Raw genomic sequence first — 17,966 nt, 5'->3', positions numbered from 1 at the left:
GGCGCTGAACAGGTCCTCCCAGCGCTGTACACCTTTAGGAAATGCATGTACCACCACAACCGCTCAGTTAGCAGGAGCATGGCCATATCCCTGTACTTCTCTAGATGGAAAGCAGCTGTAAAAATAGCTCCTGGTTTATGGTAATGGTCTGTGGTCCCTCCCGTCAGTAACGACTTTGGCAGCTGCCCTGAGCTCTCCATTACACGCTGCACAAGCTGTGGTGCACTCTGTGGCCACAATGGCCTCTCTTCTGTGGGTCATAGCCCAATATCCGCTTTCCTGTTCCCTGGCATTCAACTGTGCCATTGTGTTTACTCCTGAGGACACCCAGACAGGAGCAGAGCCGACTGGGCATCAGCCTCTCCTGACTGCTATCCAGCATCGGCAGAGCAGAGGGCTGGTGTCCTTGTTTTTGCTAAAAGAGCTGAAATTAAGTAACTTCCCCTTCAGAGGTCTGTTTGGGGTTCTGCAGAGGTGCTGCAGTAGGGACAGGCAGCGTGCGGTGCCCGCGGGGCTGGCTGGCCCCTCCAGCGGGTGCGCTGGCTGGCAGCAGGCTGCGGGGCAGCGGTCTGGCTCCCGCAGGACCAGCGACCTGTCCAGTTTAAGGAATGCTGGTCAGAGCTGCCGTTCCCAAGAAGTGCAGGGACAGGCAGAGGGCCGCACCGGAGAGCACGACTGAGGAACCGCGAGGAGCAGCTACGGCGGCAGGACGGGCTGTGGCTGGGCTCCATGCTGGAGCATCGCGACTGCTGGGGGCGAGGAGGGAAGGGTGGGGATCTCCGGTGGGCTCTGTGCCACTGCTGTGCATGCCCTGTCCCTGGGGCCACGGGAAGTTTTAGCAGCTGCACGTGAAGGTGCTGTGTCGGTGGCAAAGCCGGGGCTCCCCTGAACTTCCCGGCCGGGAGGCAGCCTGCCGGCACTGGAGGCTGTGGCAGCAGTGTCTGCGTGCCCCCCCCCCAGCACGGACTCACTCAAAAACCAGTTTAAAACACTTTGAAGTATTCTTGTTCGCAATTAATGTGGCTTTATTATTAATGTGTTGGGCTCCTCTCTTGACAGCAGTTAGTTACAGAGTGTTTCGCATGGAAATGGGAAAAGGACAGAACTCAGGGAACTAAACTCAAACAGAAACATGATGCTGAAGAAAAGAATCAGGGCTCTGTTCTTAAAACATTTAGCGTAGCTAGGAGCACAAGTTGCCATTTCAATACAGTTAAGACGTTCACTTTTTTAATTATAGATTTAAAATAGTATTTGTATCTATTACATACAGGAAGATTACGCGTTGTTGCCCACATGCAGAAACAAGCAAAAGCAGAGTTTAACTGTTTCTCTCCGTAGTGTTGTATTACCTCTGGCTCTGGATGGGTTCTGCTGGCTCCTGCAGGCAAAGCAGGGTCAGACTCTTTACAAACTGGCATTTTTACAAGTCTTTTTCCCCGTAGCTTTTTAAGACGGGAGCAGGGAGGGGAGGGAGGACGAGAGGAGGAAGACAGAGAAGGAGGGAGAGAAGCTGAAGGCAGAACGGACTGCCACAAAAGACTGAAAAAAAATATATATAATGTGTGGAGCCTTGAGGCCAGGGAAGTGAACTGGTGTAGGATAAAGCTGTCCAAGCAGCATAGCTGCGGAGCGCAGGAGCACAGCGTGTGCATGGCAGGTGTTTTTACTGAACACGTGCCAATGACCGTGCTCCTGCCTGGAGGATGCAGGCACCTTGCAAAGCCTTGCTATTACCGCTGCTCAGTCAGAATTGCTTCAAGTTTAAAACTGAGAAAACATTCACGTGTGGGTCTATCTAAAGTTAGTGCATTAGCTTTACACCTAGCTGCGCTCAGGGAGCCAGTCCGTGAGGGCCACATTTGCTCCTCTCGTGTCTGGCATCCCGCACCTGTGCTGGCTGGCAGCCCGTCCCATGGGCAGGGGGGCCAGGACCTCCCGAAACACTGAAGGCAACCACCCCCCCAGCAGCGTCGGGGGAAGAGGAGCAGGTGTGTTACTGCCCGCAAGCGCTTGTGGTAACCAACATTCATGGATGCCGACTCCATTGGGTTACAGACAATGGCGTTTATTCTCCTGGCAGATGCACCATGATGCCATGGTGAAAACGAATACAGCACAGGGCAGGGATTTCCTAAATCCATGCGTAAGCTCACATGCTCCTAAGAAGGACTGTGTCACAAGGGCTGGCTGCTCCTGGGGGCGCTGCTCGCTGCAGGCTTTGTCCCGCAGCTGCTGGGCTTTCGACACAGCCTGGCAGAGCCCCCTTCTGCTGCCAGCAAGTGCTCCATGGTCTTTTTATGTTGTTTCAACTGCAGCATCTAAGTATTTGTATTGAGAAACCTCTGAACTGACACTAAGGGCATATAGTGTCATGTTAACATGTATAAATTAAAATATTAAATCCACAAAAAAATGCAACTTAAAATAAAAAAATAAATATATAAATTAAATGCAAAATAAACCATTTCCCTAGAAACTCCATTTTAGTCCTAGGAGCAGGTTTCTAAGCAGCATTTTCTTTATGTCAGCTGTCAGAAAACTAGCACTGAGACTGAGGTGTCCCAGGCAAGCACAACACAGGGTCCCTAGGATGCTTATCATGGAGCCAGACCTCGGCTCAGAGCCAAGCGCCATGGGTGACGAGTTGCAGCATTGCTTTCTAGCTCATCTCTCCTTCCCCAGAGCACACCCTACTGCCACTCTCTTTGTCGTACAGAAAGATAAAAGCCATCTTTGTGATAAGACCCCCTTGCAATGCTCGCGGATGTGGCGACGGCTCAGAGGTGCTGCAGGCTCAGTGCACCAACGCTCCTGGAGCTGCTCTGGCTGCAGGGGCTGCCAAGGGTCTGCGCGCCAAGGAGGCGCTGGGTGACTGGCCAGTAGCGAAGATGCACTGAAAGTGTACAACTACGCTTCTGCCAGGATGGCCAGACAGCGAGGACAGACGCCCGCAACAGGTATGCTAGCACCGGGCTGCGAGCTGCAAGATGTGCACAGCAGTTCAACAGCACCTCCTCTCTGCGGGCAGCCAGAGCCTGCATGCCCCTGCCACGGGTGTGGAGGAACAAAGAGCAACTACGCTTACTAAACTACTCTCCCCAAGTGTTTTTGGAAGGGGGTTCTCTTTCCTCACACCACAGGTTCTGTTCCCTGCATCCTGGACAGTTAAGGGGACAACAAAAAGCTTGAACACAGCTAAGAGGCCTGGCCCGCCAGCATACGGGCAGCGAGGACACGGCTGCTGCTCACAGGGCTGGTGCACATCAGCCACGCCGGCCAGACCCCAGCCTCCCTCGGTGTGGCGTGCGGGTTCCTCAGCTGCCTCCCCACAATCCTCAGGAAAGCCTTTGGTTTACAAGGACAGGGAGGTTTCTCCTACATCTTAGGCCAACAGTGGCCAGGGTTGTTTCAGCCCTTCTGCTGCAGCGGGGGCTGTCGTTGTGCGTTTGGATACTCTCTTTGTGCGACTGTTGAGGCAACAGCCCCTCTGTGCCTCCTACTGTCACACTGCTGATGTGCAGGAGTCAGCTGGCCACTGTGTGTGCAAAGCTCAAGTTACCAGGTTAGGAATGTGCTCTTTCTAGCAAAGAACAACAGGCTGAACCCTCCCCTCCCGCTGCCGTCCCCAGACAAATGTGTCCTTCATCCCAGCTCCCTGAACATCGTGAGCAGGTATTGCAGGATGCCACAGCCAAGTGTCTGGGACAGAAACCTTCAGAGCTGGCAACGGTGGTCCTGCCTAGCTGGAGTTCAGGTCCCCTTGCTCAGAACACCTCCGGTATGTTCAGGTTGGGAGAAGGAAGAACGACCTTACAACTGTCACGTTATGGTTGGAGGGTTTCACCTTTCTTCATCTCCTAGGTGCATTTTCTTTGCAAATCAGTTTTCTTCTCTGCCTGCCCACCCCGGCTCCCCCCGCCCCCCTGCCTCCCATGCACGGTCTACATGCAGCAGCAGCACTTCAGCCCTCACCAGAAAGATGAGGTTCACGGTGCTACAAGTTAAATGGCAAGGCAGCCAGGAAGAGAGCAGAACAAGCTCTCAGAGCAGCAAGGCAGCCAAAATAGTCTACAGAAACTGTACAGGCAGCAGAATAAAGCAGGGAAAACAAAAATGCCCCTGGCCTGCAACTGCTCTTGCACAAACTCTTAGCTCAGTCCAGAATATTACAGAGCCCTGCACTTCTTTCTCATGGCATCTAGTGCTGAGCTAGATGGATACCCGATTGCCTGACAAATGGGAACCATGTAGAGGACTAAACCAGAGAAGAACTGGACTGTGATTAGATGGTGTCTCTGATGTTGCGTCGGTGATTAGAGAGTCAATGGATGAACGCAAAGTGTGGGAGATTAGAATTCAATCTTACAGGCTGGAAAAGATTCATCTTGCATCACAACAGTGCTGCTGCTTGCCAGTACCATGATGTTTAGCTCCTGTTGTTTCTCATGGGTCTGTTGGTACCACTCTCGTGTCACCTCAGTATCATGTGTGGGGATCAATGTCACCTGGGAAAAGAAAGCAGCAGGAATGATTGTCTGAGAACAACTGCAGTGACAAACAGCGCCCATAGCAGCAGAAGCTAAAATTTCCCCTGAATTTTGGAACACTGTACCCTTGGTACTCCTTGTTCCATTTCATGTCTTTCAGATGTCAGGTTCTTTAGGCCAGAGCTGGTGCTTTATTTTATGCAGTGCCAGTACAATGGTGCTCTGAGCGGGCTGCAAGCTGGCACCATGATGAAAATGACTGCAGTGAGGGGAGAGCATCTCTCCGTGGAGCTCTAGAAACAGCCTCAGAAAGATCCCTCAGTGTGAAAAGGAACAATGCTGAGAGTGCCACTGTTAATGGCCTGATCTTAGACTTTATGTGCCTATTGACCCAATGTGCAACTCGGGGAACGTCAAAATCTGAGGCTGCTTCATCTGAAAGAACATACACATTTTCTTGTACCTGTCCTGAGAAAGAGTGCTCAGCCAGGCTGTCCTGCAAACCTGACTAAGCAAGAGCTATGTGTAAGAAAACTCTGGTTTAAAAGCACTAATAAAAAGCTGCTGTCAGAAGCATCATCAAGCAACGCTAGCAACAAATGACACTGGGTGTGGGACACTGTGATGAAAATTCAGCCTGTGATGGCGCTTAGTTTTGCTTGAGGATAGGCTCGTCATGCAGCAGATGAGGAGTGTATGATCTCTAAATGCTTCCTCTCCTCAGAAGGATGTGGAATGGAGGACATATCTGCTTCCACTCACACCATTTTGCGAGTGTCCTCCTCATGGGTACAAACAGTTACTCTTCTAAGATTGCAGGGCAGGACATGCCCAGTACCATTTGCTTCCTCTTAGTGTACTCCCTCGGGGTACGTTTGTGACAAACACCTTTTCACCAGCATTTGTGACACACACCACACACACTCCTTGGCTTTTCCATGACCTACCTGCAGGTTCTCTCCCCACTGGGACTTCCCTTCCAAGAGTGCATCCAACACTGCACGGCTTGGTTCTCCATTGGCTGCATCGTTCCCACTCACAACATAATAAGATGCTCGAACCCGCTTGAAGAACTCTGGATCTGTGTTCTTTCCACTGCAGTGGTTTGGGATGTACGCCAAGTCCACATAGACAGGTGGACCCACGGGCACAGCCAAACTGCCCTTAGGACTATTGGAAGCTTTGGAAAAAAAGAAAACAGAGGCTATAAAAAAACCTTTCTGGAAAGGACAAACACTCAAATTAACACTGAAGGACTTGAATTCCAGAAAGGATTTTCCCTGCAGTTCCAGTAACAAAGTTAAGATTCATTCAGGCTCTGCTGCTCAGGGGTGATCTGGGTGCATTTCTGAGCCAGTGCTGTCACAGGTCTTGGGAGGGAAAGGGACTTCTGCTGTTCTTCGGGGAGGGACTGGAAGGCTTTAGGCTCAGAAGCTTTTCCTGGGGAAGGGAATAAAAAAAAAAACAAACCTCCCTTACTAGCTTTTGCAGATTTGTCATCCCAATCAGTATTTAGTCCCAAATTTGGGTTGGTTTTTTTTTTTTTAATAACCTGCATTTGCTAAAGCAAGCTGTTCAGATGGCATTTATATGCTATCCTAGGGGATTACAGTAGTCTTTCTGGTAGCTCTAGCCTGGCATTCTGCCACGCCTGTGAATTGCTGCTGGTCTAAGGACTCAGTTGTGCTTTCCTATCAACCCTTTGTACCTCTCTTCTTTGTTTGCTCCTGCTTACATTTACAAGACGAGAGATGGTCAAATAAGAGTTGGAATACTCAGCAATACACACACAACCCTTGAAAGGACTGTCCCCTCTCTCCCTCCTGCTCTCTGTGGAATCAGAGAGGCCTCTGCTCTCCTTTTCCTATTTCTGGGTAGTCTCCTCTGTGAGCAAAAAGCCACTAACTGCTACCATGGACAAGTGTGCTGCCTAGCTGCTATGCAAACAAAAAAAAAATCCCGACCTGTCTCAGCCAGTCTTATGGATGCCTGGTTCTCATCCCACGTTTGATCTGGGCAGCCCACAGCATTGCTCCATGCACAACCTCTACATCGCTATCTTTGTCCCAGCCCTCCCTTTGGGCTCGCATATCCAGGCACTGCATCTTGCCCGTCCTTTCCATGCAGCGCCACTGGGACGTGACTGTTCTGTACAGACAATCCCTGGTGCAGGCTCTCTTGACTGTACCCTGTCTGCTTGTCAGCTGGTCTTGACTGTCAGCGGGCTCAGCCCTCGCTCCTTTGCAGAGCCCTCCCTGGCCCAGCGCTCTGACCACCTCGCTGCTCTGTCCGCTGCTGTCCTCTCACTCCCCGCTACACCGAGCACTCCCTTCATCGACTGCTTGGCCTGTCCATTGCCCTTGCTGTCAGTGACACCAGTTTGCCTCACCTGAGCTGTATTTGCACATGCAGGGGCTCTTTTCCACTTTTCCCCTTCAGCAGCTCTCACTCAAGAGCAGCTCCCCATAGCACCTCTGCAGAACTTCCCCCGCTTCTCCTACTACACCTGCTCTTCGCCACAGTGTCTTCAACGGGCATCCGCTGAGTCCACAGCACAGCAGTGTGTTTGTTTTCTCCACTCTCCCCGGCCCTACCCACCGCTGGCTCTTGGCTTACGCACAGCAGCCACGGTCTGGAGCGAAGGATGAGTATTTCCTCTGTGTCCATACAGGGCCTGGTGCTACGGTGTCCCAGCACAGACACAGATGATGCTGTACCACCTAATCCTGTTATCACCCGGCAGGACAGCAGTCTCTGTGTGAACACTTAGCAAGAGGCCATGGGCTGTACAGACATTTGAGGCTAAGTCCCTCTGTCACACCTTTATTCAGGAAAAAGAGAAGACCTTCGATTCCAACAGTCAGGCTGCCTGTTCAATGCAGTGTAGTACTGAGCTGTGGGAGCTTTCCCATCCCATCTCTGCTTAACATTTCAGAGGAAAGGACATATCTGGACACGGTGGTGTCCTGTTATTCTATGACAGAATATTCTTATTCTTATTCTTATTCTTTATTCTTATTCTTATTCTTATTCTTATTCTCATTCTCTCAGTCCAGTGCAGTGCACTTACCCTGCTCACAGGCTGAGAGGTTGCCACCTCTTTTTAAAACACACGTATTTTGTCCTTCAATTGCCAGCATTTCTTTGGCAGCACCCACCTCTAAATACCTACTGCCCCTCCACAGACGTAGTCCCTGGGTGGAACTGACTCTTGGCCTATAACGCTCTGAATTAGGTCTCACAGGTCTGTCTCCCTTCAGAAGTGGTTGCATTCAGCTCTGCGGAGATTGAGAGCTTTCCTCAAGGCTCTGATCTTCTAAAGTTATTTTTGTGACAACCTCTCTACCTTATTGCTCCTTATAACTTTTTATGCCTGACTGGGAAGTCCTATTCTCTGTTCTGCTGCACTTAACCCAGAGCTTTTTCTCTGTGTTGGACCTAAAGGGAAAATGCATGCTCAAGGAAGAATTTCTTACCAGGATTTGTTTTGATGCCATTAACAAGGCCCCTGCTAGGGTTGCTGTGACTACTCCGGGATAACTCCTCCTCTGTGTGAGGAGGCTGCACCAGTGCACTACGTGGTTTGGGCTTTTCTCCTCCATCTCTTTCTTTTTTGGCAGTGACAGATTTTGGAGATTTTTCCGATGGCTGTTTCACAGGAGTGGGTGATCGTTTCCCTTTCACATCTAATTTCTGGGCAGGCGAGGAAGATTTGGGTTTGCTCAAAGGCTTCCTCACACCTTTGTTCTTTTCTTTTACGTCTTTCTTGGAAATTTTATCAGTTCTGCTCATGCTTTGCTCATTTACCAATACATCAGGGTCTACCATGCAGACATCAGGGTGAGGAGGATGAGGATGAGGATCTACCATTGGAACAGGCTGAGGATCATGGCTGGACCTAGAACTGGCATGATGAGCATTCCCAACAGCTTTGTCCACTGGGAGGAAATCAGCATCTTCATCTGAGTCCATGTTGGCATCTGCTGTGATGGACGGACATTCTTCTGTCTCAGGCGGGACATCCGAGTCTGACTGGGAGGTTCCAGAATCGCTCACTGATGTTGGAGGGGTCTCCTCCACTGTGGCACTTTGCATGGGGCTACTACCAGTGTGCAGTGGTCTTCCTTGCACTGAAGGATGACCATCCTCCTGTGAGAGGTCACTATCTTCAGAGAGCTCATGAGGGCTTGGGTTGATAAATGAGGGAGACAGCTCTCCCTTCCTGTGCTTATATTCACAGGAGGAAAATTTCTGTCCACAATCAAAACTGCCTCCTAAATGTGGCTCCATCTCATGGGAAGCATCTCCATGGTCCTCTGTTTTTCTACCCCTCTGCACATCTGGGAAAAAGGGCTGGAAACTGTGTTCAGGGGACATCAGAGAGGAAGGACGGCTCTGCCTCTCTGTGTCCTCTTTGCCTGTGCATGGAGAAAAGCTGCCGTCAGAATCAGGACATGGTTTTTCATCTTTTGCTTCTGCTGCATGGTATGTACTTTGGAACGCTTGCAGACTGGTGCTCACCTCTGTTGGACCATTGGCTGTGGTTTCATCTTCATGCTGCTGATGAGGAAATGATGTCAACATATCAGGGAGAGATGTCAGTGCCATCAGCTGTTCTGCAAATGGTGTCTTCTGCTCTGGACTGCTTACACAGGGTTGCTGTTGTTTCTCTGCAGAGAATGGTGTGGGCTGTGAGCTCTGGCACTCCCTTTTGCTTGGCGAAATGCTGTCACCCATGCCACTTGGAGAACCATGGTCTTCAGCAAACACAAACTCTTTGGGTTCAGCTGTATGTGTTTTCACAGCGTTATCTGGAATCTGTGGAGACACATCCCAAAGACTCCTGCTACCTGGTTCTGCTCCTGCACCCGTGTACGTGGAAAGCATATGGGAGTAGAAACTTTCTGCTGTAGTTGTTATCACAGGAGTGGTAGCTTCAGAGGAATGTTCCTCTGACAGGCTGGAAGAGTCATCTTTCAGCTGCTGTTGGAGCACAGATTCTCTTTCCACAGCCTTGGAGAACAACTTATCTTCTTCATATGGACTCAGTGGTGAGAATTTAGTAAAAGATGAGTCAAGGCTCCTGACTTTCTCAGAAACCTCCAAATACTCATCTTTCTTCCCCTGGTCTGAGAGCAAAGCACAAGGAACCTTTAAAGGAAGAGAGATATCCCTTAAATGGCTTGCTGAGGTTTGCTCATGTCTGAAGATACTGGATGTTTCACTCTTTCCTAGCAGGGAGCATTCAAACCCAGAAGAGCTGCCCACCACTCTGCTCTCTGCTGTTAGGCCCTTTTCGTAGCCCTCTCTCTGTTTGCTGGAAACAGACTTCAAGTCCATGGCTTGCTCCTGGCCCTCTGCGACCACCCCTGCGCTTGGATAATCTGTTACACAGAAATGTGATTCCTGTGTGGATTCTTCTGTAACCTCTCTCTTTTGTGAAGAATCTTGTCTTAAATGGCACATTTCTGAAGCCTGCTCATCTCGGCCTACGTCTGGCAGGTCACTGTACCCAGCAGCGTATGTCCCCACCGCAGTGGCTGGAGCAGTTTTCCTACTTCCATACTCCTCTTTCCACCCTGGGTCAGAGGGGGAAGAGGCAGTAGAACTGGGTGAGATGCACTCCCGATGCTGGCTTTGCAGAAGCAGTTCTGACACGTGAAACTTGTCCATTGCTGAGATGTGTGCATAGACTGTGCCTGCAGCTTCAACAGGGCTGCGCAATTTCGACTCCTTCTCGGATTTCTCCTTAGCGCCTTTTTCTAACTCTGTGTCATTCGTGCTTTCTTCCCCTTGACCTGCTTTCTCATAGTATGCATCTTTGGGATCTGGGCTTCCAGATTTCAGAGACATCTGCTCCTGGCTAGACAAAATGATGTTCCCATCTGGACAAGCAGCATCACTGTAGGCTGCGGATTTTTCGTGATAAAAGATGTCAGTCGTGTCTGTGGGAGAGGCAAATGCTGTGCTTGCGGATGATGGGTGCAGTTCAGAGTCCAGTTCTTCTGGCAAAGCAGAAGACACCTTCAGTTCTCCCTGTCCTTCAGATAGCCTAGGCTTATCTGTCTCAGACAAGGGCAAGTATCTTCCATGGATGTCTGTGTAATCAAAGGCTGAATCGGCTTTATCTTTAGGGGATGCTGGAGATGACAACTCCTTCTCAGCAGAGGTATAAAGGCAGGACTCTTCTTCCTTTGCAGAGACATGATAGCTTTGACATTTTTGAGAGATTAGTGCTGTTGCTGGCACCTTGTCAGTGTCACCTGGGCTGTCTGCACCCTTGGGTGTGAAGGGGGAGGGTCCAACGCCAGACACAATTATCTTCTCATAGATGTCAGCATACTTGAAACTTCTTTCATTAGGGTAGGGAGTTGGTTCTCTTTCTTCTTGCTCTTGTCTTGTAGAACTGTCATCACCTCTGGGTCTGCAGACCTCTTCCTCATAGGAAAAAGGCTCAGGGGAGCTCCTGGAATGGGTCCCTGGAGGATACACGACTTGGCTGGCAGAACCCACAGCCTCAGCATGGCCCATGGCAGCACCGCTTTCTTGACAAGGGCCTTGTCCTAGAGGGGAGTGTGTACGCTGCCCTGACACTGCAGCACTTTCTTCTGGGGATGCTGCTATACATCCATATTCTGCTGGTCTTGTAAATTGCAACAGAGCAGATGCTGCTGCCATCTGCTCTTTTCTTTCTGTAGAGTCATAAAGACCCTCAGTGGATTTGCAGTCATCCTTTTGCCTTCTATCTGACTTGTATTTACAGTCTACTTCCTGATACAAACCACTGATGTCTGTTTTCTTCTCTGTGTCCTTTGATGGGACTTCCTCTCGTAAAGGCGGCTTGCACTGATCTAACTTGTAAGGCCTTTCTGTTTGTGGTGTTGTGTCAACCTCCTTTTCCAGAGTGGCAGCAGTTACAGACAGGAGAGGTGCCATCAGTGCTTGGTCTAGTGACTTTGCATAGATATCTAGGACAGCTTTCTCCTCATCATCTAAGTAGGAGTAATCTTGTTTAGATGTCAACAACAATTCTTGCCTTTCCTTGTTTCCAGTTAATGTTTTGGCCTGATTTTCCTCACCAGAGACATATTGAGAAGACAGAGGAGAACTTTCCATTTGTGTTCTTTCTGGGGGAGCGATATCAGCAGGAACCATTTCCACTTTCTTTGTTTCTGATGTAGGTTTGGCACTCTTCTGTGTGTCTTCTTTGTAATCACATGATTCCATCTTTAAACATTCTGCTTCTGCTTGAAGTAGCACAGGTTTGTCTTCAGTGTGACAGAGATCCTCATCTTCCTCACTGGGTAACTGCCCTCCTCTTCCAGTCTCTCTTCCCTCCTGAAGATACCCATATGCTGAGCCCCATGCTTCACTTTCTGCTCTTCTCCAGGTGTGACTGCCAGGGACTGCAGGAGACAGGATCTCCTCTTCTCCCATTTTAGAAAGGGATTTTGTTTCATATTCTGGTACCTCGTCCAAGAATGTGCTCTCTCTCTCTTTATCATATCTTTGGCGCTTTCCCTGAACAGGGATCTCCTCCACCTCTTCTGGAAACCACACTTTCTTCTCATAACTTAAATCTTTCATGTAAAAGTCTTCCATTTCTGGAGATTTTTCTTCTTGAGCTTCCTTGAACCTGCAAGATTTTACACCTTCAGTAGAAATGTGTGAAGATGTTTTATCCTCAGTTGGGCTAGATTCTGTAAAGTGTAAACCCTTTGCATCTGGAGATACTTCCTGAGAGTCCAAGCCTCCACTTCTTCCCCTAAATGGGTCCTTTTCTGCTGTAGAAAATAAACTGCTGTCATCTGGAGACATTTCTTCAGTTGAAGTATCTCTGGGTGACATGTCTTTAACTGAGCTACTTTCTGGGCACAGAAAAGTTTTTGACACTTCTTTTGTAAGTTCTTTGGCAGAAATATTCAGTGATTTTTCATACATAGATGGACTCTGCTCTGTGAAATCCATGGATTTCACAGCTTCTGAAGGGAATTTGTCAGTAAAGTCAGACATAGTTTTTTCTTTTGCAGGTGTCTCTTCTGTGAAACTAGGAGATTTTATGTCTTCTGGAGAAATTCCTTTAACAAAAAGGTCTGAATATATTTCCTTGCTGGGACTCTCAGTTAGAGAAATGGATTTAGTCTCTTCTGGAGAAATGTCTTTAATGGAAACATGAGAAGATTTTTCTTCTTCTGAGGTGTCTCCTGTGAAATACAGCAGTTTTCCTTCTTCAGTAGTCACTCCCTTAACAGAAGCATCTGAAGATTTTTCTTTACCAATACTTTCTTCTGTAAAAGAAAGTGATTTGGTGTCATCTGGTGAAAGCTGTGAAGATTTGTCACTTTCAGATTTGCTTTGGCTTGTGAACTGTGGATGATCCACATTTCCCAGAGATGTTTCTGTGGTAGATAATGGCTCAAATGACACGTCTTTTGAAAATCCCATTAAACTTCCTGTCACAGTTTTAGTTCCTGGCTCCAGAAACACATCTGTGCTGAGATGGGGCAGCACAGAATGCTCCTCCTCCTCCCCTATCACCACTGTGTCCTGCTTGTGGTAGGTCAGCCAGGGCAGCTCCTCCTTCCCCACCAATTCTTCCTGCATCTCCTCCCCAGGAGACACTGGAATGTCACTGCCCAAGTCCAGCTTGTGCTGTACAGGTCCAGGCACTTCATTTTCATGACTGTGTTTAGCTGCGGATTCCTCGTCTTCTCTGAGAGGTTCACCCTTGGCTCCCTTCACCACAACTGAAGTTTGGCCCTCCAATTTCTTGGCAGCAGCATCTGTTTGTTTTACAAACATATCTGAATCTACCGTTTCTAGTTTTTCCTCCACTGGAGACTGGTGGAAAGGTGTGTGTCCTGCACTAGTGGGGCCAGATGGGGTGGGAGAAGCCATTTTGACTGTACTATCATCAGGACTCATGCATCGTTCTTCAGCCTCTGCAGAGTCAACCTGGGAAAATGGTGTTTCTTCAGTGGATAATGGCAGGCCAGAAGTTTGCATCACTTCCATGGGAACACTGATTAACACATTATCAGGACACCCTTGATGAGCAAACATGGGGGGACCGTAATGCCCTCTGAGTTTCTCAGGCATTTCGATATTTGGAGTCCCATCTTCTTCTTCCTCTTCATCTTCTGCCTCTTCATTAAGATCCTTTTTTTGAGCTTCCAGTTTTCTCTCTCCTTCTGCTAATGCATGGAAATCTTCAGGGGGTGGAGATTTAAAACATTTGTCTTCCTCCAGGGATGATGTGGGAGAGATCGTGCCAGCAGAGGGAACATAGTCGAGACCTTGGGTTGCTTCAGTCCGAGAGGAGGGCATGCTGTTTACTGTGTCTAGAAGTAAAGAGCTTTTCCCAGTCTCTTCTGTTTGTGGTGCCGTTATAGAAGCAACAGATTGATCTTCTGCTACTGAAGTGGCAAAAGATGAAAGCTTATCACATTCTGTGATCGAGGTAGCAGAGGATATGTGTTCCTCCTCAGCTAGAGGTGCTGCCACAATGTTTGCAGGATATGCCAGGATTTCAGACTCCTGGCCAGCATAGCCCTTGGCTACAAGATCAGCAGTGGGCATGGCCTGTATTCCATGTATTGCTTCAAAAGAGTCTGGATGGTCAGGAACAGAAATGTCATAGGCATTGACATCATACTTCAAGTGTGGGATCCTCTCTTCCTGTTCATCATGTATTTCTTCATCAGAAATGGTCTGCTCTGTTTCTGAGTAGCCCGGTATAGTTTCATCTTGGATATATGAAACATGTTCTGCTGTTGCTCCTGGTGGGACTGGCAGACTGCTCAGATATGACTCTTCCTTTGTTACATCCTTTCCAAGTAACTTGTTTTTCTCACCCATGTCACTAAACTCTTTTTCCTTTTCTGTAGTGGTAAATATTTTGTCCTCCCTCTTGTCCTGATTCAGGTCATAGAAGTCTCTATTCTTTTCCAACTTCTCCTCTGCCTTCATGTGCTGTTCTTCCTTTTCTTCCAGTTCTGCCTTTTCTATCACATCTTCTCTCTTTTCCTTCTCACCCTCTTCCTGTGCCTCTGTCCCCTCAATATACTTTTCACAAGTCTTTGTTTCTGCTTCCCTCTGTTTTCTGTCCAAACAGATTTTCTCTTCTTCCTCCTTTTCTTCTTCTTTGAACACTGATGACTGAATACCCTTTGCTAAGAGATCTATCTGTGATGGTACCTGTTCTTTGTCTGGAAACTGCTGACCTTCCTTGTCCTGCTCAGCTTTTCCCTCACAGTATCTCATGTCATGATTTTCATCTATTGTTCTTCTTTCATCCTCTATTTTTTCAGCATAACCTGCGCTCAGTTCTAGCTGATGGACTGCCTTTTCTTCTGCTGGTGATTCTTTTCCCAGATCAGTAGTAGTTATTCCCTGATCAGGAATGTTTGTTTTCAAAATCAGGTCCACTTCAAGGCAATTCTGAGCAATTGCGTCAGCAGAGTCTTTTATTTCTGTTTCAGGTAGTCTCATAATCTTATCACTAACATCAACATCAGTCGTTTCTTGAGTCACCTGCAAGTCCCCTTTCTCCTCGTGCTTCAGTTCCTCAAAGTCCTTTGTAAGATCTTCTGGTGAAGAGAGGACTAACCTCTCTTCAGCTATAGAAGTCTCTCCTGGCTCCACCTGTACTGGCACCTTCTCCATTGGTGATGTCTTCAGGTCAGCAGGTACTTCCTTTTCAGGTTTGACTTTGATCTTCTCAGTTTTGAGTCTGCCTGGAACTTTTGCCTTGTATAATGTTTTTCTTACTTCTGGGGTAAATGGCTTTAAGTCTGGTTTAGAAATTTTTTTGGCCTCTGGTTTGGTTTCTTTCTTTTTATCCTCTTTCTTTGAGTCCTTTTTTTCCTCTTTCTTTCCATCATCTTTTTTTAAGTCTTTTTTCTCCTTCTTAATCTCCTTCTTTTCTTTGTCTTTCTTCTCCTCCAGTTTGGATACCTTCTCTTTGAGATGCTTTTTTCCAACCTTGTCTTTTGCCAATTTTCTTTTCTCAGCTTTAAGAGCATCACTTGTTTCTGTCTTTATCTTTTCATGTTTAACAGGTTTCTCAGGAATTTTCTCCGAGTGTTCTTTAACCTTTTTCTCAATTTTAGCATCCTTTATGACTTCTGGTTTTACCTCCTTAATCCCCTCCTCAACTGCCTCTTCCTTCTTAGCTTGTTTTGTCACAGATGGCTTGGGGGAGGATTTAAGACTCTCTTTACTGTCAGTTCTTTGTTTAATTTTGGTCTGCTTCAGCACAGGTGGAGGCATTCCAGAAGTGATATCTTTCTGAGTAGCCACTGGATATCTCAGAAAATCCAGGTGTTTGAGTTTCTCAAGACCTTCCAATATCTTATTTTGAGGAGCATTTCCAGGAAACAAAACCCTGACAATTTTCTCTGTTGGGCTAGCTGGAAGCCACACCACTAGGGCTGTGATGGATGTGAGATAGGGAACAGAAATTTCACCTTCTTTCCCACTTGCGAGAATTATGCCAGTCTTTGCTTTACTATTACCAGCCCATTTCTGCATTAGAAACTGCATCTCTTTACTGTCCTTGACAGGATTCAGTATATACATGTCCAGCTTACCCACTCCCATTTTGTGGAAAAGCGTGATAGGTTCAATGGTACTGCTCACCACCCTGTAGAGAGGCTCTGGTTTAATGCCCAGTCTGTTAAGATACTGCAGTGTCAGACAAGCTTCTTCAATGCTTCGCTTTACTTTCATGGACGATTCAGGCATCTTCAGTTTTTCAGGAACGTTAAAAAAAACCACCCCTAGCTCAGGAGAAATTAGGTTCTTCATCCAGTCACTGTAGTTGGTAGAGCCCTGGGATTGTTCCTCCTCTTGCTCAGCAACTTTCCTCTGCAGCAGCCCATTGATGCCAGGCAGGTTGTCCGCACCAATATGGGTAAGCAGGATGGAGTCAATCCTATCCAGGTGCCTGACCAGCTTCCAGAAGCAAGATTTCCTGTCAGACCCACCGTCCACAAGGATGTTAAAGCCATTGACAGCAAAGAGAGCAGAATCACCTCTTCCCCCAGGGAATATGTAGCAGCAGGGTTTAGAAAGTTTCAAAAAGCCCCCTGAGGTGGGCGGCTCCAGGAGATCAAATGGAGATGGCACGTCAACTGTCTCAGAGACATATTCTGCAAACTCAGACACCCCATCCATTTCTGGCAGAACTGGATCAGGATTCAGTTTCAGATCAATAATTTCCTGAAATCGAGGATGCCCAAGATTGCTCCAGTCTCCTTCTCCCAAGCACGACACAGTAAGGGAAGCTTTGATATCTGATTCAGTGTTGCTAAGAATCTGGGTGACCTAATGAGACAAGCACAGACAAATAAAGGTCAAACAGAGCTCTGAGACCAATTCAGCACTTAAAAAAAAAATGCCCAGCTAACACACAAACACTGAGCACTTCCTTTACTGACAGGAAACACTGGTGATGGATTAAATGGTCCAAAAGCGGGTTGCAAATAGACGCATAGGGCCATGTTCCGCTCTTTTTTGAAATTCTTAACATTGACGGGCTGTTATGCTTCCTGACAGTTGGGAGTGCATGGTGACAAGACCAGGAAAGAAAAGGAAAGCAGGAACCACCTTGTCCTCTTTCCTTACTTCTTTCTATTTAACTTGGGATATCAGTCCCTGGCTTGGGCTCAAAAGTAGCAGTTTCTTTTTAATTTCTGAATTCTAACCCTAAGATACCCTTTCCAATGCTAAGCATCATTGTCTGAACTTATCCTCACTCACTGGCTAGTGAACGATCCTATAGCACTTTGTGCAGTTTTAATGCCATAGGACTTTCTTTTTTATTCAGATTCATTTTCTTTCCTGGCACCTATTTTGAAAGTCATGACTCCATCTCTGATACACACACGGGGTTGGGGACATGCTACATGATTAATAAGTAGAACTAAGATAGATATAATTTCCAAAGCTCCTTAGAGCTAGGCTGAACATATCCCGAGCAAAGCAGCATTAAACCTCAGACTTCTTAACTATCTGGAATGAGAGTAGGACACCTCTTTACACTGTATTCTCTTGCTTAGACAGCCCCTAATTGACTAGTTAGTGTCCAAGTAAATCGGTACCAGAAATAAATGAGAACAATCAGCGTAAAACAAATGAAGGTGGGCAGATTTGCTGATGTAGTTACAGCAACAATTATATCAATTGTCAAAATATCACCCAGCAATTCCTGCAGCAACTATACATTCAACCAGATGGAGACATTCTGAACATCTGGCACATAATGATGCGTGGAAGTAGAACTTATCAAATACTGAAGCAGCATATCTGTACTGGCAATGAGTGCTAATAAAAAGAGAAACTAAAGCCTTTGAGGAAAGCTACAGTACACCTAGCTAAGATAATTAGCATTGGAGCAGAGGTTCAGAGATGTCCTGTAAGGATTTTCCAGACCCCACGGCAATGCCGGCTGCATTGCTCTATCATATGCTCTGT

At 47.5% G+C, this 17,966-nt stretch overlaps 1 protein-coding gene across 2 annotated transcripts in view; it reads right to left on the bottom strand.

Annotated features, from left to right (window-relative positions):
* Positions 1-1,001: 1,001 nt before the first annotated feature.
* Positions 1,002-17,966, bottom strand: part of MAP1A (microtubule associated protein 1A) — a 62,502-nt gene continuing 45,537 nt past the window's right edge. For both annotated transcript variants that reach the window (XM_086757215.1, XM_086757216.1), the window contains 3 exons: positions 7,967-16,817; positions 5,438-5,670; positions 1,002-4,508 (listed from right to left, as the gene is read on the bottom strand). In XM_086757215.1, coding sequence (XP_086613341.1) covers positions 4,353-4,508; positions 5,438-5,670; positions 7,967-16,817 — 9,240 coding nt within the window. In that variant the 3' untranslated portion in view covers positions 1,002-4,352. The remainder of the gene's footprint in view (positions 4,509-5,437; positions 5,671-7,966; positions 16,818-17,966) is intronic.

Source organism: Chlamydotis macqueenii, chromosome 12, assembly GCF_036417535.1.
Source record: "Chlamydotis macqueenii isolate bChlMac1 chromosome 12, bChlMac1.mat, whole genome shotgun sequence".
In the NCBI taxonomy this organism is placed as follows: domain Eukaryota; kingdom Metazoa; phylum Chordata; class Aves; order Otidiformes; family Otididae; genus Chlamydotis; species Chlamydotis macqueenii.
The sequence above is the reverse complement of the archived record's forward strand: the minus strand, read 5'-3'. Positions and strand labels throughout refer to the sequence as shown.